The sequence below is a fragment of the Hyperoodon ampullatus genome, assembly GCF_949752795.1.
Source record: "Hyperoodon ampullatus genome assembly, chromosome: 14".
Classification (NCBI taxonomy): domain Eukaryota; kingdom Metazoa; phylum Chordata; class Mammalia; order Artiodactyla; family Ziphiidae; genus Hyperoodon; species Hyperoodon ampullatus.
Genome location: NC_136927.1, coordinates 62117473 through 62145139, shown reverse-complemented (window position 1 = coordinate 62145139; position 27667 = coordinate 62117473). Strand labels below are relative to the sequence as shown.

Here is a 27667-nt window from a genome sequence, read left to right as displayed (position 1 = left end):
GTGTGGGCCCTCGGTTGCAGCATGCGGGATCTAGTTCCCTGACCAGGGATCAAACCTGGGCCCCCTGCACTGGGAGCGTGGAGTCTTAACTGCTGGACCACCAGGGAAGTCCCTGCCCAACTGAATTTTGACAAATGAACAAAAGCAATTCAATGGAGGAAGAATAGCCTTTTCAATAAATGGTGCTGGAGAATTGGATATGCACATGCAAAAAATGAACCTAGGCTTAAACCTCATACTTTATATAAAGTATAAAGTACTTTATACTTTAACTCAAAATGGATCACAAACTTAAGTGTAAAATGTAAAATTATAAAACATAGAGGAAAATTTTGGGGATCTAAGAGCTAGGCAAGGAATTTTTAGATTTGACACTACGAGCATGGTCCATAAAAGGGAAAACTGATAAATTGGACTCCTTCAAAATTAACAATTTCTGCTCTTTAAAAGACTCTGTTAAGTCAATGAAAAGGCAAGGTACAGCCTAGGAGAAAATATTTGCAATCACATGTTTGACAAAGGACTACTATCTAGAATACATAAAGAATTCTCAAAACTCAACATTAAAAAGAAAATCCAATTAGAAAATGGGCAAAAGACATGAACAGATATTTCACCAAAGAGGATATACAGATGACAAATGAGCACGTGAAAAGATGTTCAACATCGCTTTATCATTAGGGAAGTACAAATTTAAACCACAATGATATAGCAATACACAAGTATCAGAATGGCTAAAATAAAAAACCCTGACAACATCAACTGCTGGAAAGGACACAGAGAAACTGAATCACTCATACATTTCTGATGGGAATATAAAATGGTACAGCCACCTTGGAAAATAATTTGGCAGTTTCTTAAAAAACTAAGCATGCAACTACCATATAACCCAGCAATCGTACTCCTGGGCATTTACCCCAGTGAAATGAAAACGAACACACAAACCTGTACTTGAATGTTCATAACAGCTTTATTCATAATAGCCCCAGACTGGAAGAAAACCCAGATGTCTTTCAATAGGTAAGTGGTTAAACGCATGGTGGTATATCCGTTCCCTGGAATACTAGTCATCAATAAAAAGGAATGAACTGTTTATACACTCAACAACCTGAATATATCTCTAGCGAAGTTGCTGAGTGAAAAAGGCCAGTCCCAAAAGGTTAGTATATAATGTGTGATTCCATTATAAAAACTCTTTGGGGCTTCCCTGGTGGCGCAGTGGTTGAGAGTCCGCCTGCCGATGCAGTCGACACAGATTCGTGCCCCGGTCCGGGAAGATCCCACATGCCGCGGAGCGGCTGGGCCCGTGAGCCATGGCCGCTGAGCCTGCGCGTCCGGAGCCTGTGCTCCGCAACGGGAAAGGCCACAACAGTGACAGGCCTGCGTACCGCAAAAAAACAAAAAACAAACAAACAAAAAAACTCTTTGAAAGGACAAAATTATTGAAAAGAGAACAGAACAACAGTTGCTGGGGGTTAAAGATAGGGTACGTTGGGATGGGGAGGAAGAGGGGGAGGGAGGGGAAGTGGGTGTGGTTATAAAAGGCTCTATGAGGGATCCTTGTGGTGATGGAAATATTCCATATCTTGACTGTATCAATGTCAATATCCTAGTTGGATGCTGTGCTATAGTTTTACTCTGTTACCACTGGGGGGAACTGGGTAAAGGGCACATAAGATCTCTCTGTATTATTTCTTACAACTGCATATGAATCCACAATTAAAATATTCAATTTTAAAAATTAACAGGTTTTTTTTTTTTTTGGCTGCACATCTTGCAGGATCTTATTTCCCTGGGATTGAACCAGGCCCTTGGCAGTGAAAGTGCGGAGTCCTAACTGGACAGCCAGGGAATTCCCAACACATCTTTAGGTGTCTGGATAATGGCTACCTTTATCGAGGAATAATTAGAAGAGGGCATGCTGGTGATGTTCTGTTTCCTGATGTGGGTATATTAAGTTTATGAAAATTCATTGAGCTGTAAAATTATGATATACTCAACTTTCTGTATATATAACAGAACTCTATAACAAAATATACCACAAATAAAGTTAAAGGACTACCTATAGATTAAGGAAAAATATTTGTGGTGCTTATAATCCATAAGAGATTTGGACCAAGTACATAAAGAACTACTACAAATCATTAAGAAAAAGACAAACTCAATAGAAAAATGTCTAGAAGCTATGAACAGGCAATTAATAGCATAGAAATTTAAATGACCAACAAGCATGTTAAAAGATACTCAACCTTACCAATAATTAAGAAATGCAAATTAAAATACCAAGGAGAGGACTTCCCCTTTTGGTTATGATGTAAAAGAATGTAAAAGACTTTCAATCCTATAGTAACAATGAGAAAAAAATGTACAAAACAAATATACTTGTCCATGGGGCTAGTGGAGAGCAATAGACAAAAGAAAACTTGATGAACTGATTCCAGAGAGAAACAAGGCCTTCATGGGGGGGAGCAGAGAGATGCAGCCGTTTCCAGGTCTGGGCTGGCTGCCTGGCCTGGGGTGGGCAAGTGGAGGAACAAGCCAGCTGTGGAAGAGAGAGTTTGTGGCACCAGGAGAAATCAGCTGAGCTTACACATTATGTAGGATGGCAAAACAAATCAAAATCTGGAAGGGCCCATTCCAAAACCAAACCAAACCAAACCAGATTCTGGTAAATTTGCTTAAGAAAGGAACAGTAGAGAAAACAGTACAGCTGAGAGAAAACCCGGACTCCTGCATGTTTACGTGGTGTTTGCATTCCGGCAGCCCTGCCAGAGTTGAATTCAAAAATGAACAACAACAACAACAAAAATCAAACAAACAAACAAAAAAACGGAACTGCAGTCCAATCTCCTCCCAGGTCAAATACTAACAAGCTCAAAATGGCAGTACAGGAGGCTAGGCTTGGGGTGAACTCGGTGTAATTAAAGCTTTGGTCCAACCCATGTTCCCAGTGCATATAAAAGTTATGTTTACACTATACTGTAGACTATTAAGTGTGCAATAGCATTGTGTCTTTTTAAAAATGTACATCTTAATTAAAAAATACTTCATTGCTAAAAAAAGTTAACCATCATCTGAGCCTTCAGTGAGTTGTAGTAGTAACATCAAAGATTGCTGATCACAGATCATCATAACAAATATAATAATCATGAAACAGTTTGAAATATTGTGAGAATTACCAAAGCGTGACACAGACACGAAGGGAGCAAATTTTGTTGGAAAAATGGCACCAATAGAATTTGTTGATGCAGGGTTGCCGCAAACCTTCAATTTGTAAAAAACATAATATCTGTAAACTGCAATAAAGCAAAACACAATAAAATGATGTATGCCTGTATACACACACACACACACACACATACACATATGTGGGTGTGTGGGTGTGTGTAATTTTTTTTTTTTTTTTTGCGGTACGCGGGCCTCTAACTGTTGTGGCCTCTCCCGTTGCGGAGCACAGGCTCCGGACGCACAGGCCCAGCGGCCATGGCTCACGGGCCCAGCCGCTCTGCAGCATGTGGGATCTTCCCGGACCGGGGCGTGAACCCGTGTTCCCTGCATCGGCAGGCGGACTCTCAACCACTGTGCCACCAGGGAAGCCCTGTGTGTAATTTTTTGGTCTTCACTGTTTTTTATACATGATGACCAGAATGGAATATAAAAAATATAAGACATGCAATAATAAAACAGAAAAATGTAATGCATGATCAAGAGGAAAAACAGCCAGCTGAGATAAACTCATAAATGGCCCAATTATTGGAATTATTAAAGGCTTTAAACAGATATTATAAATGTGTTAAAGAATTTACATGCGAAGTGAGAGAGTGGCATGGACATATATACACTACCAAACGTAAAATAGATAGCTAGTGGGAAGCAGCCGCATAGCACAGGGAGATCAGCTCGGTGCTTTGTGACCACCTGGAGGGGTGGGATAGGGAGGGTGGGAGGGAGGGAGATGCAAGAAGGAAGAGATATGGGAACATATGCATATGTATAATTGATTCACTTGGTTATAAAGCAGAAACCAACACACCATTGTAAAGCAATTATAAGATGAAAAAAAAAGAATTTACATGAAAAGGTGGATATAATGAGTAAATATATTTAATTATATTAAATATATATTAAATATATTTAATTACATTTAATCAGTATAATGAGTTATTGCAGAAAAGACACTGAAAGTCTAAAAAAGAACCAAAATGGAAAAATGTAGAACTGAAAATCATAGTATCTGAAATTTAAAATTCATAGGATGAGCTCAACAGGGGATTGGACATTGTAGAAAAAAGGATAGTAAAGTTAGTCAAAGGGTACAAATTTTCAGTTATAAGAGGAATGAGTTTTGAGGATCTAATGTACAGCAGGGTGACTATACTGTATGATAGACTTGAAAGTTGCTCAGAGTAGATCTTAAGTGTTCTTAAGTAGATCTTAAGTGTTCTCACCATAACAACAAAAACAAAATGGTAGTTATGTGAGGTGAAGGATGTGTTAACTAACCTTATTGTGGTAAACATTTTACAATATATATATGTGTATCAAATCGTCACATTGTCCACCTTAAATCATACAATGTTTTATGCCAATTATATCTCAATAAAGCTGGAAAAAATTTAAGATAATAAATTTGAAGACAGGTCAATAGAAATTATTCAATCTGAATTAGAGAAAGAAAAAATTTAGAAGAACAGAGTCTCAGTGCCTTATGGGATAATATCAAGCAAACTAACATACATGTAATTAGAATCCCAGAAGGAGATGGGAGCAAATAGGACGGAAAATATTTTTCGAAAAAATGATGGCTGAAAATTTCCAAATTTGACTAAATTATCAAGTCACAGATCCAAGAAGCTCAATTAACTCCAAGCAGAATAAATACAAAACACCACACACACATAGGCAAACAAACTATAATCAAATTGCTGAAAACCAGACAAGTCTTAAAAACAGACAAGGGAAAAAGACACATACAGGTGTGTGCATGTATGTGTATGTGTAACTGCCGGGGCGGTGGTGGGGAGACACTGTAAAGGACAGCTGACTTCTCATCAGAGACAATGCAAACCTAAAGACAAAGGGACATCATCTTTTAAGAATTTTAAAGGAAAATTCTTCAGGTAGAAGGAAACTTATACCAGATGGAGATTCAGAGCTATAAGAAGGGATAAAGAGTGGAGTAAATTTGAAATACTTTCTTCCATATCTTAATTTAAAAAAACAAACAGTTAACTATGTAAAGTGAATATAATGAGAATGTATTGTAGGGCTGGGACTTCCCTGGCGGTACAGTGGTTAAGACTCCACGCTTCCACTGCAGGGGGTGAGGGTTCGATCACTGGTCAGGGAGCTAAGATCCCATGTGCCAGGTGGTGTGGCCAAAAAGTAAAAAAACCAAAAACAACAACAACAAAAAACTACATTGTAAAAAAAAAAAAGAATGTATTGTAGGGTTTATAATATATTTACAAGTAAAATATATGACAAAAATAGCAGCATGAAAGATGGGAGGGGAGTAAACAGAGAATGCTGTTCTAGGGCTCTTATGTTGTACACCAAGTGGTATAATATTGAGTCAAGGTAGATAGTGATAAGTTAAGGATGCATATTGTAATTCCCTAGAGCAGTGTTTCTTTCTTTTTTTTTTTAAATAAATTTATTTATTTATTTTTTGGCTGCGTTGGGTCTTCGTTGCTTTCTCTAGTTGTGGCGAGCCGGGGCTACTCTTCGATGGTATGCGCGGGCTTCTCTTGTTGTGGAGCACCAGCTCTAGGCATGGGCTTCAGTAGTTGTGGCACGCAGGCTCAGTAGTTGTGGCTCACGGGGTCTAGAGCGCAGGCTCAGTAGTTGTGGCACTCGGGCTTAGTTGTTCCGCAGCATGTGGGATCTTCCCGGACCAGAGATGGAAACCGTGTCCCCTGCATTGGCAGGCAGATTTTTAACCACTGCACCACCAGGGAAGTCCCAAAGCAGTGGTTCTTGATGTGTGGTCCAAGTACTCCTCAAGGTCCCCAACTCTCAGGGGTACACAAAGTCCTCTCCTTTCAACAACATATCTTTGTGAGGCTAGATTTTCTTCCTACTCTTCAGGCAAAACAACGTATCACAACAGATTGAATACAGAAAAATTTGAGAAGCTGAATATTTTCTATTAAGTCAGACATTGAAGAGCCTCACAAAAAATGTAAAACAACCACCACTCATCTCAGTAAATTTGGGGGAGGGAGAAAATAGTTATAGTTCATAAAAATATGTTATTTATGCTTCCGTGTAATGAATATGTGATTGCTTTTTTTTTTTTTTTTTTTTTTTTTTTTTTTTGCTGTACGTGGGCCTCTCACTGCTGTGGCCTCTCCCATTGCGGAGCACAGGCTCCGGACGCCAGGCTCAACGGCCATGGCCCACGGGCCCAACCGCTCCGCGGCATGTGGGATCTTCCCAGACCGGGGCACGAACCCGTGTCCCCTGCACCGGCAGGCGGACTCCCAACCACTGCGCCACCAGGGAAGCCCGTGATTGCTTTTTAAATGAATTAATAAACAAGTATTTTAAAAATTTATCATTTAAAATTTCTAATGTGGTAAATATTAATAAGTATAAGCCGCATAAACAAAATTTATTACAGTTCACAATGATTTTTAAGTTGTAAAGGGATCCTGAGGTCAAATTTTGAAAACTACTGCTCTAAAGTAGTGAAATATTTAAAGCTAATCCCAAACAATAAAGAAATACAAGTTCAGGGCTTCCCTGGTGGCGCAGTCGTTGAGAGTCCGCCTGCCGATGCAGGGGACACGGGTTCGTGCCCCGATCTGGGAAGATCCCACATGCCGCGGAGCAGCTGGGCCCGTGAGCCATGGCCACTGAGCCTGTGCGTCCGGAGCCTGTGCTCCTCAACGGGAGAGGCCACAACAGTGAGAGGCCCACATACCTCAAAAAAAAAAAAAGAAATACAAGTTCAAATCCATCAGATTGGAGAAAATATTTAAAATCAGGCAAATACCAAGTGTTTGCGAGAATGTGGAGAAATGATAGTGATGCTGATGGGAGTGTAAATTGGATAAACTTTTGGAGAGAAATTTGGCATATTAAACCCATCAATTGCTATTTCATACACATTAGACAGGCAACAATCTAAAAGTCCAAGTTTTAGCAACAATGTGCTAAAATGGAAACTCCTCCTCTGCCAGTAGAAGGCACTTTGAAGAACCACATGGCAGTATTTAGTAAGTTGAATGTGCATATACTCTACACCCAGCAATTCTATCCTAGATCTACACCTTAGGTAGATACTCTACATATGTACTCGGCAATATACATACAAGGACGTTCATCTGTAACTGTTAATATTTTTATGGAAGTAATCTGCAGCACACACTGTTGGTGGTCCATCCTTATCCCTTGGGCATTTGCCATTCCTGTGCATGCAAATCACAGGGCTTTCCTCTGCCAGCACCTGCAGTTCTTTACCTGAAGTCTTCTTCTAGCCCTTGGTCTGCTCAGCCAGTGCTTGGAGTAGATCTGAAGTACCAGGGAGTTAACTGCCCTCCCCCCAACAGCATAAAACCAATGATGGCTGAAGTTTATGGATAAATCCTCCAGCTCTTTCATCACTCAGTTGGGGTAAGTCTACAGTGTGTTCTACAGTATCTCATAGGAATCCCCCGTGGGATGGAGCCCCACTTGCCCACAGCAATAACCTGTCAATAATGCACTTTTTATTGGTTTCTTTCCCTTAGCTGTCTCACTTCCCCACTTCCCTGCCGATGCTTACTGGAATCACCTTCCAGATAAACGATCTGCTCTCACAGCCTTATCTCAGGGTCTGCTTCTGGAGGAAACCAATATAAGACACAACCTAAGTGCCTTTCAGAAGGCAGATAGATAAATAACTTGTGGTATATAATGGAACTCATACAGTAGTTAAAATGTATCCAGAGCTACATGCACCAACACGGATAAATACTGAAAGTATAATTTTGTGAGACAAAAGCAGGGTGCAGAATATAACAGTATAATGCCACTTATGTAACTTTTATTCCTAGCCACTCGGGCAGCTAGGGGTGTCCATGTGACAAAATTTGGGTCAATAAGATAAAAGCATAAAACTGCTAAGGAGGGTAGGTTCCTGGGAAGTGTTTATTCTTTTGATTTGAGAAAGAGAGAGATGGCTTGAGTCTGCCCTCCCCCGTTCTTCCCATCTTGATCATGACATGAAGGCTGAAGCTGTAGCAGCCACCTGGTGTCCACCAGGAAAATGTGAAGGCAATCACAGAGACACTAGCTCTGACATTGTTGAACCACTGCACCAGCCCTCCAGACTCTTTGTTACATGAGGAAAAGAAATAGAATTTTTTAAAGGTACTATTAGTTGGGTTTCCTGTTACTTGTAGCTAAATGCATTTCTAATCAATATCTGCCTTGATAAAACAGATGGATGGGTCCTGTTAACTGAAGTGCTCTTTGTTTTGTTGAGGTGGGAGTGGGTGTGTAAGTTTAGGGCCAGGATCTGGAACACAGTGGAACACTGTGCATGCAAGAGTGAAAGGTTTGAAATTGGTGGAAAGCAGTCAGTACAGAGACAAAGAAGGCAAAGAAGATGGGTGCTGCATGAGAGAAAGGTCAGAGGCCATGCATGCCCGCCCCAGAGGTGGTGTAGCCAGGAAGGGCATTAGAAAGAACAGAAATATATAATGAAATAGGGAATAGAAAATTCTAAAATATTTGCCATGGTGTGTGCAATGTAAACTACCTCCTCTAATTCCCACAAAAATCTGCAGTAAAGTCTGCATTGCTCACTCCTGCTTTGTGCAAGTGGATTATTTTTAAGAAATCCGAAGAGGTGCTGAGTTCTATAACCAGGTTATTGATGCAGAGCGATGCAGAATTTCAGAGTGCAGTTGACATTTGCATTATCAAGTCAACTTCCCATGGTTGTTGAAGGAGGCAAGGAAACACAGTTAGACACAACATGGGCCATGGAGTCCAACAAGCTCTGCCACTAACACATGCTATGGTCTTGAGCAAGTAACTTAGCCTCCCTGAGCTTCAGTTTACCCATCTGTAAAGTGGACATAAGAGTAGTATCTATTTCAAAGAATTGTGGTAAGGATTCGATGAGATACACAAGTAAAGTAACAAGCGCAGGGCCTGGCACATGGTAAGTGCTCACTAATTGTTTATTATCATTATCATTATTGAAGTAAAGAAGTGGGGAGGGAGGGATGGACAAAGGGAAGGAAGGCAGGCAGCAAGCAAGCAGGCAGTTAGTTCTGGGTTTATTGGATTGGGTGGGACCACTCACCGCTCTTTTCCCTTTGGCAATCCATGCCCCTTGTAATTTTGATTCTGCAATGAGAAAAGGAAAGTGATATAATTTTATGCATATATACCCTGCTTCCCAAATCAACTTACTGTAGATATTAAAATGCTCAAACTATCAGACTCAACACTGCCCAGATGCTATGACATGTAACTCCGGCGTTGCGCGGCATGCCGGGACTTGTAGTTTTTTCTCTGAACGCATCATTTTCTTCCCATTCAAACCGGAATCCCTCCACGAGGACCCCACAACTTCTGAATCCCTCCGCGATTTCCCTCCCTCTCTGGGACGATGGAACATCTGGATCGAGGGGCACCCCTACCTTCTGTCGTGACATGATACGATTCCCCAGGGCCCGACCCAAACCGTCACCGCGTCCCGCTCGAGCTTTTGTGTCCCGTTGCCAAGGCGACGGAGGGAAGGATCTGCCGCTCTGATTGGATGAGACAAGGACACGCCGTTCGCCGCAGCTCGCAGACTCGAGCTGATTGAAACCCTTGCGTGTCATTGCGGCCCGGACCCCTCTACTCCCCTCTACTTTGTCTCCCAGCCCCACGCCTCCGCGACCCTGGGGCACACCGGGCCAGAGACCGGCTGCCAGCCGCGGGCACTCACTGCCTAGCGTCTCCTCCGGCTGCACTTCGGTTGAACTAATAGCGCTGCGTCCGAAAAGTTGTCAGTTTTCGGTCAATGCGATGGTTCTAAGTTTCCTTACTCGGTCCCTCACTGAGTTACCTGGTCAGTTGGTCACCTGGCCAATAGGTCACTTCTGATGTCTCCCAGTCACTCTAATTCTTAGGCACCAACTATGCTAGGACTCGCCTCAATGCCTGTAGTAGCCTCCTGTCTAGTTGTGCCCACTTTGCCCTATCCATTCCAATTCATTCTCTGCACTGCCGGCAAAGAGCCCTTTAAAACACAAATCTGATCTTGTCTCTCCCCTGCGTATAACCTGAAGTGGCAATTTATTCGTCATTGCACCCTGTATTGGCTCCCTGTCCTTCCCTGCCTCACTTCCCCACTGCCCTGGAATCTATATATCTATATAGCTGACTAGAAACTATTAAAAAAATTTTGTTGTTGTTGTTGTTTTATACCAACAAAACGTAAGTTATGTAGGAATGTATCTAACAAAATATACGCAAGACATTCATTAAACAACAAATTATTATTAAGCATCTACTATATGTCTTGCCCCATTCTTGACTCTGAGGATACAGCAGTGAACAAAACCAACAAGGACTGTGGAGTTAATATTCTCACAGAGAAAATTACAAAACATTATTGAAGGACATTAAAGAAGGCCTGAATAAGTGGAGGAATATACCATGTACATGGATGGGAAGGCTCAGTATCATAAAGACATGTATTTTCCCAAATCCAATCAGGATTTTTGAGAGCCCTTATCAAACCAAAACAACAAAGTGTATTTGTTGGGGAAAGGAGATATTTCTCTGCTTATTAAGTCACATTAATAGGTGCAGGGAGAGGCAAATATTAATGGAATACAATGGAGATCCTAGAAACAGACACAGGTGTGTGTGTGTGTGTGTGTGCACTTGATGTACCATAGAGGTGGCATCATAAATCAGAAGGGAAAGGATGGAGAACTCAGTAAATGGCACTGAGAAACTGGCATTCCATAGGAATAAAAAATAGATACCTAATTCAAGTGGATTAAAGAATAAATATGGCAAACAAATATTTCGGACTACAGCTGACCCTTGAACAATGCGGAAGTTAGGGGTGCCGACCCCAAGCAGTTGAAAAACCACCTATAGTTTTACAGCTGGCGTTCCCTATAGATGGTTCCGCATCCTTGGTTCGACCAACCTCTGATTGTATAGTACTGTAGTACATATTTATTGAAAAAAATCTGCATATACATGGATCTGCTTAGTTCAAAATCATGTTGTTCGAGGGTCAACTGTATATACATACATACATATATATATATATAATTTTATGACTTCATGGTGAAGAAGGATTTCTTAATAAAGCACAACTCATAAGGGAAAAATTGATCTGTGACTCTCTCAAAATTTAAACTGCCATGTAACAGAAGACATTGCAAATTGGATTAAAAGACAAGCTATAGACTAGGAGTAAAAATCTGCAACCTATATAACAAAGGGCAAGCATTCAAAGAACTCCTGAAAACCATTAAGAAAGACTCTCCCCCACAACCTGCAAAAGAAAAGTGAACAAAATATATAAATAGGGAACTTTCAGCAGAAAAAACTTAAATTGCCAATAGGCAACTGAGATGCATAAATCAAAATAATTATAAGAGATTATTTTAAATACATCAACTAGACAAAAATTAAAACACATATGCATGCCAAGTGTCTGTGAGCATGTTGGGAAACAGGAATCTTTATATGATTATATTCACACTTTGGAAGGCAATTTGGCAATATCTCATAAAGTTGAAAAGGCACACACCTTACAACTCGTCGATTCAATTACTGGATATACAGCTCATAGGCTCTCTGAATACAGCTGCACAGCCCATGGACTACCTTTTGTTTTGCAGCTAATGTGCAAGGTGACAACCTTCCCTAAAGAAATTCGAACACTTGTGCATAGGTCGTATGTATAAGGATGTTCTTTGCATATAATATAAAGCATTCTTTATATTAGTGGAAAATATTAGAAATGATTTAAATGTCCATTAGTAGGGTAATGGATGAATAAAAGGGGATATACCCGAATAACAAAATACTATACAGTGATTAACATGAATGATCCAGCTCTATATCAACATGGAAATATCCCCCAAACTTATTGTTGGATCAATAAAAGAAAGTTGTAGAATGATAAATATTTTTAAAGGTTACATTTGTGTTAATTATAAACACACATACAAAAGTATATTCTATATACTTATGGGTATATAGGTATTACAAGTTTAAAAACACAGACTGGAAAGATGCACACCCAATTTATGATAGCATTGCCTGTGGGGAGAGAATTAAGGAGGAGGAGAGAGGAGAGGAAACTTCAACTATGTCAAGTTTATTTGAAATGGTTTTTTTTAAACAACCCAGTTGAAGCAAATAGGTCAAAATATTCTTATCTGGATCTGTTTTTCTTTTTTTTCTAAATAAAAAACAAGCCATAGTAATAAAAGAAAATCAGTACTATGTTAGAGGAAGTTTAGGATGTTTTGGGAATGCATAACAGTGAGGTCTAACCAACTCTAATTGGGGTCAGCAGAGACTTCCAGGAGGAAATGGGAGTTCATCTGGTAAAGGGGATGGGAAGGGCATTCCAAGCAGAGGGAACAGCATGTATAAAATTGAGAGACAGAGTGAAGCATGTTTGAGGAAGTGAATGCAGATCAGTGACCAGGAAAGAGTGAAGAGAGGAAAGATGAGATGGCTAAATCTGTACGTTTTTGTTTGTTTCCTTTTTTACAGATGCAGAAACAGAGTCCTAGTGAGGGGAGTAGAACCCAGGCCTTCTAACTTCCTGTCAATTTCTCCGTGATAATAATAATGACAACAACAGTAATGAGGATGATGATAATGATGATGTGCTGTGTTCAGTCTCTCTAGTAGGTACTGTAAATATGTCCTTGCATTTAATCTCACTACAGACCTAGAGGGGTTTTTTCCCTCTCCATTTTACAGATGGTAAAACTGAGGCCCATAGAAGTTAAGAAATTTGCTCAGAGTCACAGTGGCAGAAGCCCAATCCCACAAGGCTTTGTGTGCTGTACTTAGCAGGTTGGACTTTTCCCCCAAGGGCACTGGTGAGTGTATTAGGTTCCTATTGCTGCTGTAATTACCGTAAACTGAATGACTTAAAACAGTACAAATGTATTAGCGTATAGTTCCTGATGTCAGGAGTCTGAATCAGGTCTCACTAAGCTAAAATGAAAGTGTTGGCAGGGCTGAGTTCCTTCTGGAAGCTCTATGAGAGAGTCTGTTTCTTTGTTTTCCCTTCCTCATGGCCCCCTTCCATCTTCGAAGCCAGAAATCATAGCACTGTGACCTCTGCTGCTGTCATCACATCCCCTCTGACTCTTATACTCCTGCCTTCCTCTTTCACTTATAAGGATTCGTGTGATTACACTGGACCTTCCCAAACAATCCAGGATAATCCCCCCAACTCACAGTCAGCTGATTAGCAGCTTCAATTCCATCTGCGGCCATAATTTCCTCTTGCCACGTAAAATAACACGTTCCCAATTTCCAAGAATTAGAGAATGGACATCTTCGGGGAGACCATTAATTTGCCTACCATGGTGAACCACTGAATGGTTTTAAGCAAGGAAACACAAGGTGAGAACTGCATTTTAGCATCTTCATATTACTGGTTTTAAAAAACTGTCACTTCCTGTGACTCATTTAAGGCAAATTGGGCTTTGTAACAACTAACACTTCCAAAGGCTGAACAGTATATAGATATTAAATGTGTTAAATCTAATAACTACATTTTTTTCCAGGGTTTTTAACCTGATAGAGTTCTTTCCTACCTGTGCTTTGATTATTCCCCCAACAATCAAGTAGAGGTACAAAGGGCTATGTGGTAATTGCCTCCAGATGGATGAGGAAACAGACCCGGGGCATTCGGTCACCTGCCCAGGTTCACGGAGCTGCTAAGGCCAGGGTCATGATGAGGAACTGGTCTTCAGGCCACCTTTTCGGCATTTCTTTATGCCATCCATAGGGTGGGGCCTTCTGGAAAACTCAAGTCAGACAGTACATCTTTGGTGCAAAATTTCATGTATAACCTGGGGCCAAATAATTATTTGTTGAATGGATTAATAACCCTGCTTTTACTTCTGAGGCACAGATAGCGATTTTCAAGGCAGGAAAACTGGGAGTCATCCTAGAATTCCTTCCTTTTCCCCACATATAATCTATCTACAAGCCGGTTATGCTGCCAAAATATTAATATACGCTGCATCTCTCCCCTTCTTTCCAGCCTCTCCACTCCCTCTTTGTCCCAGGGCACCTCATCTCTTGCCATCTCTCACCATCTCTCCTCAAAGCCTCCCTTCTTTGCCTCTCTAATCTATACTCCAGTTAGGGGCCAATGTGATCCATGTAAATCAGATGACATGGCCACTCTGTTTAAATTTTCCTACTGGCTTTCCATCATACTGAGAAGGAAACTCTAAACTCCCAATCATGGCCATACGTGGTCCTTCATGCTTGGCCTCTTCTCCTCTTTAGCCTCAATCTTACCACCTCCCCTTGGCCTCCTCCCCTGCAGTCCTACTGGCTCTTCCCAAAGACCAAGCTTTCCCACCGCAGGGCCTTTGCTTGTGCTGTTCCTTCTGCTGGAAATCTCTCCACTCTTTAAACGGCTGTGTCCTTCTTACGTGTCAGGTCTTATCCAAATGTCACCTATTTACAGAAGTTCTTCCTGTCCCCCAGTTTGTTTCCTCCATAGAAAGTTGTGACTGTTTGTAAATGCTTTGTCTATTTGTTTATTTTGTTTGCCTTCCCTCCCAGCCCTGATGTCCAGTATGGAGCTACCAGCCACATATGGCAATTAAGCATTTGACATGTGGCTAAACTGAATTGAGATGTGCTCTAAGTATAAAATACACACTGGAGGGCTTCTCTGGTGGCGCAGTGGTTGGGAGTCCGCCTGCCAATGCAGGGGACGCGGGTTCGTGGCCCGGTCTGGGGGGATCCCACATGCCGTGGAGCGGCTGGGCCCGTGAGCTGTGGCCGCTGGGCCTGCGCGTCCAGAGCCTGTGCTCCACAACGGGAGAGGCCACAGCAGTGAGAAGCCCGCGTACAGCAAAAAAAAAAAAAAAACCACACTGGATTTTAAGGACTTAATACAATGAAAAGAATGCAAAATATGTCATTAATAATGTTTAAATATTGACTACACATTGAAATGATAATAGCTTGGCTATACTGGGTCAAATAAAACCATTAGTAACAACCTGCTTCTTTCTACTTTTTTAATCTGGCTACTAGAGAATTTATGATTACCCATGTGGCTCACATTGTATTCCTATTGGGCAATGCTGGTCTAGACCGTTAGCCAACAAAGGTAGGAACCACTGCCACCTTATCTATTAGGGACACCCCTAATGCCTACCATATAGTGGGTACTCAGTAAGTATTTGTTGAATAATTTGGTTTATATGAGAACCTTGGACACAGAGCTGAGACAGGCAGCCCCATGTACACTGTGAATTTGAGGAAGAAAGAAATACCAAAGAAACAGTGTTATTTTCCTGCAGTCGCTGCATTTCAAACAGGTTCCTCCGACCCTGTCCTTCTCTGTACCCACTTTCCTCCCACAGTCACTTACCACGACAGATGGAGGGGGGCAGGTGACGGCTAGAGGAGTAAAGCTGGTTCAGCTGCTTCTATTTCAGTCCCACAGGAGGTGTGTGCTCTCAGTTATTTCACATTCTCCAGCTTTGGTCCTAGTAGCCGCACACTGGGACATGCAGTTTGGGTAGCTGGGAGCCCAAGGGGATTTGCCCAGGGTCACTGAGCAGGTCAGAGGTGAATGAATAGGGCCTGGAACCTTGGTCTCCAGACTCACCTTCTGAGACTCTTGCCTCTAACTACATCCTGTCATAGTCTCATTTACTCCAAGGGACCCAGGTGACTGTAACCCTCACTCATCTCCCTCTCCTCACATGCACCTATGATTTATTGGGGCCCCTAAGCAGAGTTATGCCTGGTCCCAGCAGAGCTGACCCAGATGGCACTATCCTCAGAGGCCAAAGTATATGGGGGGAAGAGGTGGGAGGATGGCTGGATGAATGGACAGACGGAACAGTGAATGGATGGAGTGGAGGATGGGAGGACAGACTGGCTGCAAGAGTGGGGGAGGAGGATGGTTGGCTGGTAAGATGCCTGCATGGGGGGCGGGGCAGGGAGGTGTACAAAGGGAAGGAATTACCCACTTTTCGCGTCTCAAACAGAATCTGAAGATCAAAGTCCAGCCCCCATCACGTTTCTGCTAGAAAACCGAGGCCGAAGGAGCTTGGTGTTTCGCCCCAGGGCCCGCAGGGAGGGCCGGGCAGAGCTGGAACTGGGATCCGAGTCTCTGAGCCCGCGGCTGGGGGCTCTCTCCGCCCCCGCCCCGCCCGCGCCTGACGGTGCCAGGGTGGGGGGAGCGCCCCGCCCCCACCTCTGGAGGTGGAGGCCCCTCGCGGCCCCAACAAGCTGCCGTTGTCCCGCGGGCCCCAGGCCCGTCACACTGGGGCTTTGTCCAGCCCCCCGCCGCGACCCACGGGTGGGGGCGCGGCCCACATGACCAAGGGGGTAGGAGGAGCCTGCAGCGGCGGTGGCGGCGGCGGCGGCAGCGGCGGCTCCAGCATTTCCCTCCCTGGCCGGGGGTCGGCGGGTGGCGGCGGCGGCAGCGGCGGCGGCGGCAGCTGGGGAGGGCTGGGCCGAGCTGCGGACGCCAGGCCCCCCGATCCCCGCCAGGCTGCGGACGCCAGGCCCCCCCGATCCCCACCAGGCTGCAGGCGCCGGGCCCGGGCCGTCAGGGCAGCTGTGACCCTTGCGCTCAGCGGGTGGCGAGCTGGGGGTGCGCCCGGATCCCCGCCCTCGGGATCATGGGGAATGGCATGACCAAGGTAGGGGGCCGGGATGGCGCAGCCCGCACCTGGCCGCCCCCAGCGCCAGCCGGGCGCCCGCCTCTGACCTTCTGGCTCTGGCAGTCTGTGTGTCTATTTCTCTGTCTCCCTGGGACTCTGAGATCGTACGTCTCCGTCTGTCTCTCTGGGGCGGTATCTCTCTCTGATTCTGCCTCTCTGTCTCTGACAGTTTCTGTGACTCTGTATTTCTTGCTGTGTCTTTCTGTGGCTCTCTGTCACCCCCAGACTCTCTCTTCCTGAGTCCCTTTCTCTGTCTCCATGTGTCTCTGTCTCCCTGGACTCTTTCTAACGCTGCTTCTCTATCCTTCCCCATCCCCCACCCCAAGGCACGACCCCCATCTGTCCCCACCTTCCCACCTCCTTCTCAGAATTCCCCACCACCCACCCTAGCAAGTCCACCTCTCCCTTTGCCCCCCTCCCCTGTGCTCCTCCCACCCTCTTTCCCTAGGTCTTTGTGCCCCTCCCTCCTCTTTCCGCTCCCCCTACCCAGGCTGGCCTCCCTTGATGCCCCCCTGCTGCCCTCCCCAGACCTCACTCATAGAGCATCCAGGCCCACAAGACGGGGGTGATTGCTCCCTGAGTCCTGAGGGCCAGACGCCCTTCATGGGACTGAGAGGGGCTGCATGCACCCCTACCCAGCTGACCCCGGCCTGTCTCTCCTGTAGGTACTTCCTGGACTCTACCTCGGAAACTTCATTGGTGAGCACTGCCCACTCTGTCCCAAGGCCATGGCACACTCCCTGTCCCAGGCCTGTGTCCACCATTCATGCCCTGGCCCACGCACCCTGGACACGCTCAGGAATGGGGCCGGGTGCAGGGAAGCGATGCCAGGCTGGGAGGGGGAAAGGACTCATGAAGACTAAGGGGAACGTGGGTGGAGGACTGTCCCCAGTACAGAGGGCTCAGAACACTGGGCAAGGCTGCACCTGCTCTGAGCCTCAGCCTCTCCCGCAACACAAGGCCCACCCCCGCCTCTAAGGATTTTGCCAGCCCTGAGGTTCTGGGTTGAGGTCTGATAAGAGGTGTTGCTTCTAGCTGGGAAGCTGGGAAGGCTTCCTGGCACAACCTCCTCCTCAGAGGAGAGGTCTCTAGAGACTGGACTCTACGTCAGAAACTTCACTGGTGAGCACTGCCCGCTCTGTCCCAAGGCCATAGCACTCCACCTGTCCTAGGCCTGGGCTAAGAGACAGGCTGGTCCCGAGCTTGGGAGACCCAAGGCAGGAAAAGTCACTTCCATCTGTGGAGTCAGAGAAAGCTTTAGGGAGGGAGGGGCATCTGCACTGGGGCAGAGCTTTCCCCATCCATTCCTGTCCCACTCTGGGCTTAGGGGCCCCACTTTCCTAAACCCTGGTCCCTTCCTCCCCGGGAGCTCCCTCAGCAGCTCACACCACACCGACTTCTGAATATTTGGTAAGTAAGGTCTGAATCCCCTTTAAGTGTGTAGGCCCATGAGGGCAGGAGCCATGAACTTGACCCCACAATGCCATGCCCAGCCAAGGCTGCACATGGTAAACACTCAGTAAATGTGGTGAATGAGGAAGTGGGCATGTGGAGATCAAGTGTTATTTACTTCGATTATAAAAGGTCTGCATGCACTGGAAATCCAGCCCCTAGAGATGGCTACTGATAGCTGTGGGAGGTATATCCCTGGGTTGTTTTCATGTATCTTTGTACATATAGATATAATATTTAAAACAAAAATGGAGGCCTATTCTGCATGCTGTTCTGTAACCTGTGTTTCCCATTTAATAATATATTGTGGGCTTCCTTGCACATCAGCACATAGAGATCTTGTTAGTGGCTGCACAGTATTCAAGTATGAATATACCATTATTTATCCAGTCCCCTTGTGGGTTGTTCCCTTTTTTTTTTTTTTTTTTTTTTGGCTGCATTGGGTCTTCGCTGCTGCGTGCAGGCTTTTCTCTAGTTGCGGCGAGCGGGAGCCACTCTTCATTGTGGTGCACAGGCTTCTCATGGCCGTGGCTTCTCTTGTTGTGGAGCACGAGCTCTAGGCGCGCGGGCTTCAGTAGTTGTAGCACACGAGCTCAGTAGTTGTGGCTCGCAGGCTCTAGAGTGCAGCCTCAGTAGTTGTGGCACACGGGCTTAGTTGCTCCATGGCATGCGGGATCTTCCCGGACCAGGGCTCGAACCCGTGTGCCCTGCATTGGCAGGCGGATCCTTAACCACTGCACCACCAGGGAAGCCCAGTTCCCATTTTTAACTGTTTCTGATGTGTTGACAGTCATAAGCGGCAGTGCAGAGAACATCATCTTCTACACACGGCTTTCTGTGTGAGTTAACCCTTCTGTAGTCAAGATTCCTAGAAGAATTGCCTGGTGAAGGATATGCCACAGAAGGGTGTTTGTAATAAGAACAGCAGGGGCAAGGCTGGGGAGGTGCTGGGCTGTTACCTGTGGGTGCTCCAGTGGAAAGACTGAAGCTTAGGGTTGTGACAGGACCTGTCATGCTGGGAGCAAGAGGTGGTGAAGGAGCAGGGAGCCGGCAGAGGGTGGGCCAAGGTGGAGAGGGCGGGCTGAGGAGGAGAGTGGGGCAGTGAGCTCCCGCCTCACTTGGCCATAGGAATATATAGGTCACACCTGCCAGATTGGCTCAAGCATCCTTGTTTCTTTCAGATGCCAAAGACACGGATCAGCTAGGCCGGAATAAGATCACACACATCATCTCCATCCACGAGTCACCCCAGCCTCTGCTGCAGGTAAGCCTTACCCCCATCCCAGAGCTGCACATGGGTGGGGAAGGGGGTTTCAGACCCCCACAGCACCCATTTATCAAGTACCTACAATGTGCCAGATCCTATACTGGCACATAGGCCTTCCTGACCCATGCTAACTCATTTGGTTAAAAACTGGTCTGTTTTACATTAGCATCCCTATTTGCTCCCTCTTTGGCAACTGAGGACCAGAGAGGTAAAGTAACCTGCCTAAGGTCACACATCCAGGAAGCTAAGGAGCTGGAATTTGAACACAGGCCATCTGGCTCCAGAGGCCTCACACTAAACCTTAAAAAGTCTCCCACAAGGGCTTCCCGTTGTCCAACTGAATAGATGACTCCACATAGATGTTTCTGGGCTCTGTACCTCGCTTGTGACCTGGGGCTATGATTTCACCTGTCTGGGCCTCTGATCCCTCAGCCCTATCTGCCCCCAGGGGACTGTGATATGGTAAAGATGCTTTGCACACTGTACAGCACGGCCCCCACTGGGAGGGTTGGAGCTGGTATTATCGAATCCTGGAAAAGACGGAGTGAGTGTGTTATGACCTAGAGTAGGGAAGTAGGAAGTCCAGACCACATGTGCTGGAGTCAGGAGCTCTGAGTTCACATCTTCACCACATTCTGTCTGTAACCTTGGGCACAGGACTTCACTTCTCTAGACCTCAGTTGCCTGATCCGTAAAAGGGAAATTTTATAACAGTACCTACCTCACTGGGTTGTTGAGAGCCACAAAATAGGCGCTCAACAAATTATAGCTGACATAATAACAAAGTTAATCATATTCTCAATCGATAAACAGAGCCCCTTCCTCTTTATCTGTTAGAGTCTGGCTCACCCATCGACGGGAGAGAACTGTGGGTGGGAAGGGACTCTGGAGATCTGAGATCCAGACCAGGTTCTGTCACAGCTTTGCTGTGTGACCTTGGGCAGGGTCCTCGCCCTCTCTGGGCCTTAGTTTCCCCTTGTGTCAGATTTGATGGTCTCTAAGAGCTACCTCCAATAATCTGTGGTTCTCAGTGTCACAGAGACACTAGAAGAAATTTCCAGGTCAATGGAGTCTGATTTTGCTTTATAGGGCAGGCTTGTTTTGGAGTATTTGGAGTATGCAGTCACTAGAGTGCCTGGGGAAGGTTGTCTAGGCATGACTATGTTTACTAATGAAATGACTACTGGCAAAATGAGTCCCTGCTCTGGCAGCCCTGCACTCTTCTCCCTCCCCATCCATCAGTGAAGTTACCAGTCAGGGTTTGATAATGCCCTGCAAATCCAAGGCCAAATGTGTTGCAAAGCGAATTTGCGAACCTTGCAAAAGATGCAGGCTCATGTGACCTTGGGGAGAGTGAGTTAGAGAAGGGCTGGAATCTCACACAAAGCCACTAACAGATGAGGACCTGGCCAGGTGGTCACTTAGTCACTGGCTGGAGGTGGGCCAGGCCCTTGAAAAGAGCCATTTGCATATCAAAGGACTAAGAGAGGTCCCTGAGAAAAGTGATTCTTGGAATGTGGGCAGGACTCATCTTTAAGATCTTGTGTGAAGGTTAGGTGTGGAGTGAAGGATGTGGTAGCAAGTTTGTTGGAGAAATTCCTGACAATTCATTCCTTGATTATTTTAGTAATTAGCACAGAGCTTTATAACCACAATTCATGAACTAAAACTAATCTTCATACTTCTTGTTTCTTTTCAAGAGAATAAAATCTGCTTTGCCCTTCTTACTGTGTAATTTTGTAATCCTTTTATGGAGGGGAGTCAAGTTAAGTGGCCCTTTCCCAGCTATTAAATAAAAGGTCCCTGAATACTTTTTGGCAAGTCTTTGTGCCCAAGTCAGCTATGGGGTTAGGATACCATCTTCTCAGAAGGTTCTGGAACCACAGATGGTCAGACCTCGGAGGCCCTCAGAGAAGGTGTCTACCCTCTTTGGACAGAGACGGTAACAGTGGCCCAGAGAGGGGCAGGAACTGGCCTAGGGTTGCAAGGTGCTTGGGAGGCCCAGGCTGGGGTTGGGGTGCAGGCTGCCCATGTGTGTTTTGTACTTGCAGGACATAACCTACCTTCGCATCTCAGTGGCCGACGCCCCTGAGGTACCCATGTAAGTTCCTCTGGATGGGCTGACAGATGGACAGACAGCTGCTTCATGTGGTGGGAAGAGGGAGGGTGGGAGGTGGTCTGAGGGAGGACAGAGAGGACTCAGGCCACAAAGCTGATCTGGAGACCCCAGCACAGGTGTTCTCGCAGACCACCTGGACTCTGTCTCAGCCACACCCTTGCCTATGCTGCTGGCCAAGCCTTAACCTCCCAGAGCTCAGTCTCTTTGGCTATGAAATGGAGAAAACACCCTGTCCCTCAGGCTCAGACGCCCCAGTGGATTTGAAAGGGTCAGGCTCAGCCTGTTCCTGGCCTTGGAGTTAAGGCATCTGGGTTCAGGCCAGGCTCTGCCATTTACTTGCTGTTTGACCTTGGACAAATCACTTCCCCTCTCTGAGGTGTGTGAGGGGTTGGGGCCATCAGCACCAAGGAGGCTGTCAAAGATCGGATAGCACAGGTTGAGGAAATAGGACAGGGCCTGGCGTGTAATGAGGGCTCAGAAAGCAGGATTTTTGTTTACGTTGTTAGAAGTAGTACACCCCAGCCTGGGAGGGACCCAGACAGACACTCCTGCCCCCTGGGACTCTTGCTCCCAACCCTGTTGTTGACCATTATTGTCCCCAGGTGCTCTGTTTGCAGACCCCAGAGGGGTGGGACTCCTCACACCCATTTCCTTGAAAGGTCAAGATAAACCCTCCATGAAAATAGGATCCACAGGACCCATTGGAGAGGTGCTCCTGCCTCTGTGGTGGGATTTGCCATCATTGGCCTCTCTCACCTCCTGAAACACCACCATTATTGCTTCACACACACCTCCACCAGTACTACAGTATCGGCCCCTAGTCACTGCACATGCTGGCTGACCTGAGGATCCAGGGCTCTTTGTCTCTTGCCATCCCAGAAATGGGGAGGGGGACAACTCCTAGGGGGCCTGTCCCCCCGCCCAGTGCGCTGTACCTTATTGCTTTCTTCTCTAGCAAAAAGCACTTCAAAGAATGTATCAACTTCATCCACTGTTGCCGCCTCAATGGGGGAAACTGCCTTGTGCACTGGTGAGTTAAGAGGGGAGTGGGGGAGGGGAAGTGAGTGGCCATCCTCCATCCTGAACATGCCCTCATCCTGTGGGGAATGCAGAGCCTGCAATGGATCTTCTCCAGCCTGTCACAATGCCTGACAGTCCACCATTCGTCTGACAGGCTGATGGAGGACTCTGTCTCTTACCAGCTGTATGGCCATGGCCAGATAGCTATTTCTCCCTGAGACTCAATTTTCTCATCCATAAAATGGGAAAAAAGAATGTTGACCTGGCGAGCTATTGGGAGGAATAGGTGAGGTCAGGCAGGTAGCGCAGCGTCCTCCAGTAGTTCCGGCTCCTTCTCCTCCCCTCCAGCCGTTGAGGCAGTAGTACAGGGCAGTGAGGAGCCCCAGGCTGGGAGATGGGACCCCTGAGTTTTCCCAGGGGCCCCTGGCCCTGTTGATTTCATTCATTCCATAACTTCTCACTACGCCTGGCTCAGGGTAGCTCTGCCTGAGCCCCAGCCATAGGGATGGCTCCTCCAGCCTGTCTCTCCCCCTCTCTTCCTCCTTTCCTTGCTCCAGCTGCGCTGGCCATCTCCCCATTCTTCAAGTCCACCAGGATCCCACCCACATGGTCTTTGTACACTGCCCAGAACATTCTTGACAATCCTTACCTGTCTTTCAGGATTCAGCTTGATGTCACTTCCTTGCGAACCCCTTCCCTAATCCTCCGCATCCCTTCCACTAGATTAATACCTCTTCTTATACAATCTCCTAGCCACTGGACTCATCTTCAAAGCAGTTATCACCACCTGAAATTGTTTCCCTTGTTAGTGTCTGTCTCCCCCAACCATATTGTAAGCCCCAGGATGGCAGAGACCATGTCTGTTTTATTCGCCACTATATCCCCAGTACCTGAAAAATCACAGATGATCAGGAAACGTGTACTGAATGATTGAGTGAAGTGATGTTTCACTCAGGCCTTTGATGTGGGTGAATGCCAGGCAGAGGGAACAGCATAGACAAAGGCCTGGATGTGGGAAGACAGGTCCCGGCAGGTTCCTTGTGTCTGGAGCTCAGGAGGCAAGGGTGGGAGAGCTGAAGTGGGGATAGGGTGCCTGGAGGACACGGAGGAGATTGGGCCTTACCTGAAGCCTTGGGGTGGGATGTCCCAGCTTTGCAGGCATCTCCCGAAGCACCACCATCGTGACGGCATATGTGATGACTGTGACAGGACTGAGCTGGCGGGACGTGCTTGAAGCCATCAAGGCCACGCGACCCATCGCCAACCCCAACCCAGGCTTTAGGCAGCAGCTTGAAGAGTTTGGCTGGGGCAGTTCCCGGAAGGTAGGGGCAGGGGCAGGGGTGGGAAACTCTTCTTACTTGAGCTGAGCACTGATTGGAAAGAATTTAGCCTGTGCTTCAGACCTGGCAGAAGATTTTTCTGGGGTCTTGAACTCGTGGCTCTTGAGCTAACCTAGACCCTAGGTTGGACGGCCAGGTGTTTTCTTTTCCTTTTTAACTTAGGATTTGAATACCCGTGGGCCTGATTATGGACCCTCAATTTGGCTAGGTTCCAGCATTGCCTGCTCTGCCTACCTGGAGCCTGAAGGCATTTGAACATTTGGCTCCTCTGGGGAGACATGTCCAGTCCTTATTCCACCCCTGGGTCCTTGATGAGGCCAAAGCAGCTCCTTCTCTTATGCCCACTGGGCAGATGGCACATGGAGATGTCGGGGACTGAGCCGCGCCCTCCCCCACCCACAAACAAGAGATGAGAGAGAGAAGCAGTCAGTGCAGGAAGGCAGGCTGCTGCCCAGAGACTTGTCTGCAAGGCTGCATTAGGAAAGAGGCAGGCAAGGAAGAGGGCCTGCATGAGTAGAGTGGTTGGGCAGTGTGGGGAGGGGTTAATGTGGTCCCCACTGTGCAGGTGGGGGGTCACTTTAGTATGTCTGGAAGATGGAGTGTCAAAGGGGAAGGGGATTCAGGGAGAGGGGAGGGATTCAGAGGGAGAGGGGCTCAGTTAAGAGGATGGTCAGGACGGGGAGGGGCTTAGCGACGTGTGGGACGCTCGAAGAAGAGCGGAAGCTCTGAGTATTGGGGAGGGGACCGAGCCGGCGGCCCGGCACCGACTCCGACTCCACCCCACCCCAGCTTCGCCGGCAGCTGGAGGAGCGCTTCGGGGAGAGCCCTTTCCGCGACGAGGAGGAGGTGCGCGCGCTGCTGCCGCTGTGCGCGCGCTGCCGGCAGGGCTCTGCGAGCGCGGCCTCTTCCCCTGCGCCCAGCTCCTCGGCCTCGGAGGGGACCTTGCAGCGCCTGGTGCCGCGGTCGCCCCGGGAAGCCCACCGGCCGCTGCCGCTGCTGGCGCGCGTCAAGCAGACTTTCTCTTGCCTCCCGCGGTGTCTGTCCCGCAAAGGCAGCAAGTGAGGATCCTGCCCCGCCGTGGCGCCCCTCGGCCTCTCGACCGGTCCCCTTCGGGGATTGTCTGCGCCTCCCACGGCCTTCAGGACGGGCCCAGAGCCTGTGGGAGCCCCGCGGCGGCCTAATCCCCGTCCCTGCCCCTCTTCGCGCCTTGCTTGTCTGCGTCCGCGGTCACTGTGTCCTCCATCTGTGTGTGTGGCTCTGTGTCTGGGCCGGCCTGCTGCAGCTACCTGGTGCCTTAGTCCTTGGGCTGGGGGAGGGTGCCCCCGGCCCCCCCGCCATTAAAGGCGGTGGGAGTGGGAGTGGGTGGGTGGGGTAGTTGGATGTGCCTGGAGGATATTAAAGAGACACAGAAGCTGCCTGTCTGATCGCCTCCCAGTCATTCCATTGAGCAAAGGCAGGGCTGCAGGACTCTGCCAGGGGCTGGAGCCTGCCGGATAAAAGAATGGGAGGGGGTTTGCATCCCCTAGGGCCTGAGGAGCCTGCCACCCTCCGTGAACTGCAGTCTGCAGGGCTGAGTTCCACTTCCCTGACCCTCACCCCTATCTCTCCCTGGAGCCCTGGTCTCCTGAAAAGGCCGCCAGCTCCTCCTCTCTGAACCCCGTTCCCCCTGGCTGAGCTCCTGTCCTCCCTGAGCACTGCCCCCTCCCGCCCCCGCCCCCTGCCTCCTACCCAGCTCCTTTCCTTTCCCTATCCACAAATCTTAGCTAGTAAAGGTATAGTAGTAGTACCTGCCTCATGCCTGACTTTTTACTTGAATGAGTTCACTTACTCCTCGGGGAGGAAACTGAGGCTCAGAGTGGTCAGGCAGCTTGCCCAAGGACACACAGCTAGTGTAGGGGAGGCTGGGTTTGAAGCTAGACAGTCTGTGTCCCATGATGGTTGTTAAGAAGCCTCTCCTTCTGGTCTTGAAGGTTATTGGCAAGGAGGATCCACCCCCAGCTAGTGGGAATGGCCCTCCCCACCTAGAGTTTAAAGGCCAGGGGAGCCACTGTGGAGGGAGGGCCTCAGGGCAGCCCAGTAAAGCAGCAAACTGACTCTGAGGATGAACAGGGGTCACCCGAGCTGATTTTTCCTAAACTAAAATTAACTTGGAGTTAAGAGAGATCTGAAATCTCTATAATCTAATAAACACCTGTATGGGGGTTCTTATTATGCACCAAGCACTGTGTCCATGGCTGTGGGGGAGGCCCAGATTCCAACCTCCTCCTCTGCATTCATGAAACGTGAGTTCATTGACTACCTACTGTATGCCAGGCATTGTACTGGGCACCAGCAGTGAGCAAACCTCTGCCCTGGTGTTGCTGACATTCTGGTGGGAAAGACACTAGATAAACAGATAAACAAAAGAAAAAATATGTCCGGGGGACTTCCCTGGTGGCGCAGTAGTTAAGACTCTGCGCTCCCAATGCAAGGGGCCCGGGTTCCATCCCTGGTCGGGGAACTAGATCCCCCATGCATGCTGCAACTAAGAGTTCTAATGCCTCAACTAAGGAGCCCGCCTGCCGCAACTAAGACCCAGTGAAACCAAATAAATAAATATATATATATATTTTAATGCAGGGCTTCCCTGGTGGCGCAGTGGTTAAGAATCCGCCTGCTTATGCAGGGGGACATGGGTTTGATCCCTGGTCCGGGAAGATCCCACATGCCACAGCTACTGAGCCTGCGCTCTAGAGCCCACGAGCCACAACCACTGAGCTCACGAGCCACAACTACTGAAGCCCACGTGCATAGAGCCCGTGCTCTGCAACAAGAGAATCCACCTCAGTGAGAAGCCCGCACACCGTAACGAAGAGTAGCCCCCGCTCGCAGCAACTAGAGAAAGCCCATGTGCAGCAACGAAGACCCAGCTCAGCCAAAAAAAAAAAAAAAAAAACTCCATTCCTATCATGTCTAGGACAAACAAAACCCCTTGATCTGATGTTCCATGATGCTCCCCGCCCCCTTCCATTGCTGCTTTTACCACACTCTGGCTCAATAACAACAATAATACCACTCATTTATTGAGCATTCACTATGGGCCAGGCAATGTGCCAAACACTCTACCTGCATCTCATTGAATCCCCAAGCAGCCCTGTGAAGTGGCTGGTCAGCTAGCAAGTGGTGGGGCTGGGATTTGAATCCAGGCAGTCTGGCTGTGGACCCCATCCTTGTCATTACTATGACTCTGCCCACCCCCCCAGAAAAAAATGAAGAGATTGCCTGACACAATCAATACTCCTACTTAGATGTAATTATTACTCTTGTATTTATTTTATTTATTTATTTATTTATTTATTTTGCTGTACGCGGGCCTCTCACTGCTGTGGCCTCTCCCGTTGTGGAGCACAGGCTCCGGACGTGCAGGCCCAGCGGCCATGGCTCACGGGCCCAGCCGCTCCGCGGCATGTGGGATCTTCCCGGACCGGGGCACGAACCCATGTCCCCTGCATCGGCAGGCGGACTCTCAACCACTGTACCAGCAGGGAAGCCCTATTTTATTTTTTAATTTTTAATT

The 27667-nt window shown here is 47.3% G+C and overlaps 2 protein-coding genes across 2 annotated transcripts in view; one reads left to right on the top strand and one right to left on the bottom strand.

Annotated features, from left to right (window-relative positions):
- TTLL9 (tubulin tyrosine ligase like 9) overlaps nucleotides 1–9339 on the bottom strand; it is a gene marked incomplete at its 3' end in the record, with an annotated part of 52207 nt that extends 42868 nt beyond the window's left edge. Inside the window, exon 1 of the mRNA XM_079719081.1 lies at nucleotides 9302–9339. The remainder of the gene's footprint in view (nucleotides 1–9301) is intronic.
- A 7508-nt stretch (nucleotides 9340–16847) lies between these two features.
- On the top strand, nucleotides 16848–25257 carry DUSP15 (dual specificity phosphatase 15). The gene is made up of 7 exons (XM_079718794.1): nucleotides 16848–16892; nucleotides 17579–17612; nucleotides 19547–19629; nucleotides 21684–21733; nucleotides 22707–22781; nucleotides 23922–24093; nucleotides 24901–25257. Exons 1-7 carry the CDS (start codon nucleotides 16872–16874, stop codon nucleotides 25171–25173), a joined length of 708 nt encoding a protein of 235 aa, XP_079574920.1. The 5' UTR covers nucleotides 16848–16871; the 3' UTR covers nucleotides 25174–25257.
- The last annotated feature ends 2410 nt before the right edge of the window (nucleotides 25258–27667 follow it).

Excerpts from the sequence above, each read along its gene's own strand:
- DUSP15 (XM_079718794.1), top strand. The coding sequence starts at position 16,872 with ATGGGGAATGGCATGACCAAG. Across the intron at positions 17,613-19,546 it reads CTACCTCGGAAACTTCATTG|ATGCCAAAGACACGGATCAG; the intron begins GTGAGCACTGCC and ends TGTTTCTTTCAG. Across the intron at positions 21,734-22,706 it reads GACGCCCCTGAGGTACCCAT|CAAAAAGCACTTCAAAGAAT; the intron begins GTAAGTTCCTCT and ends TTTCTTCTCTAG.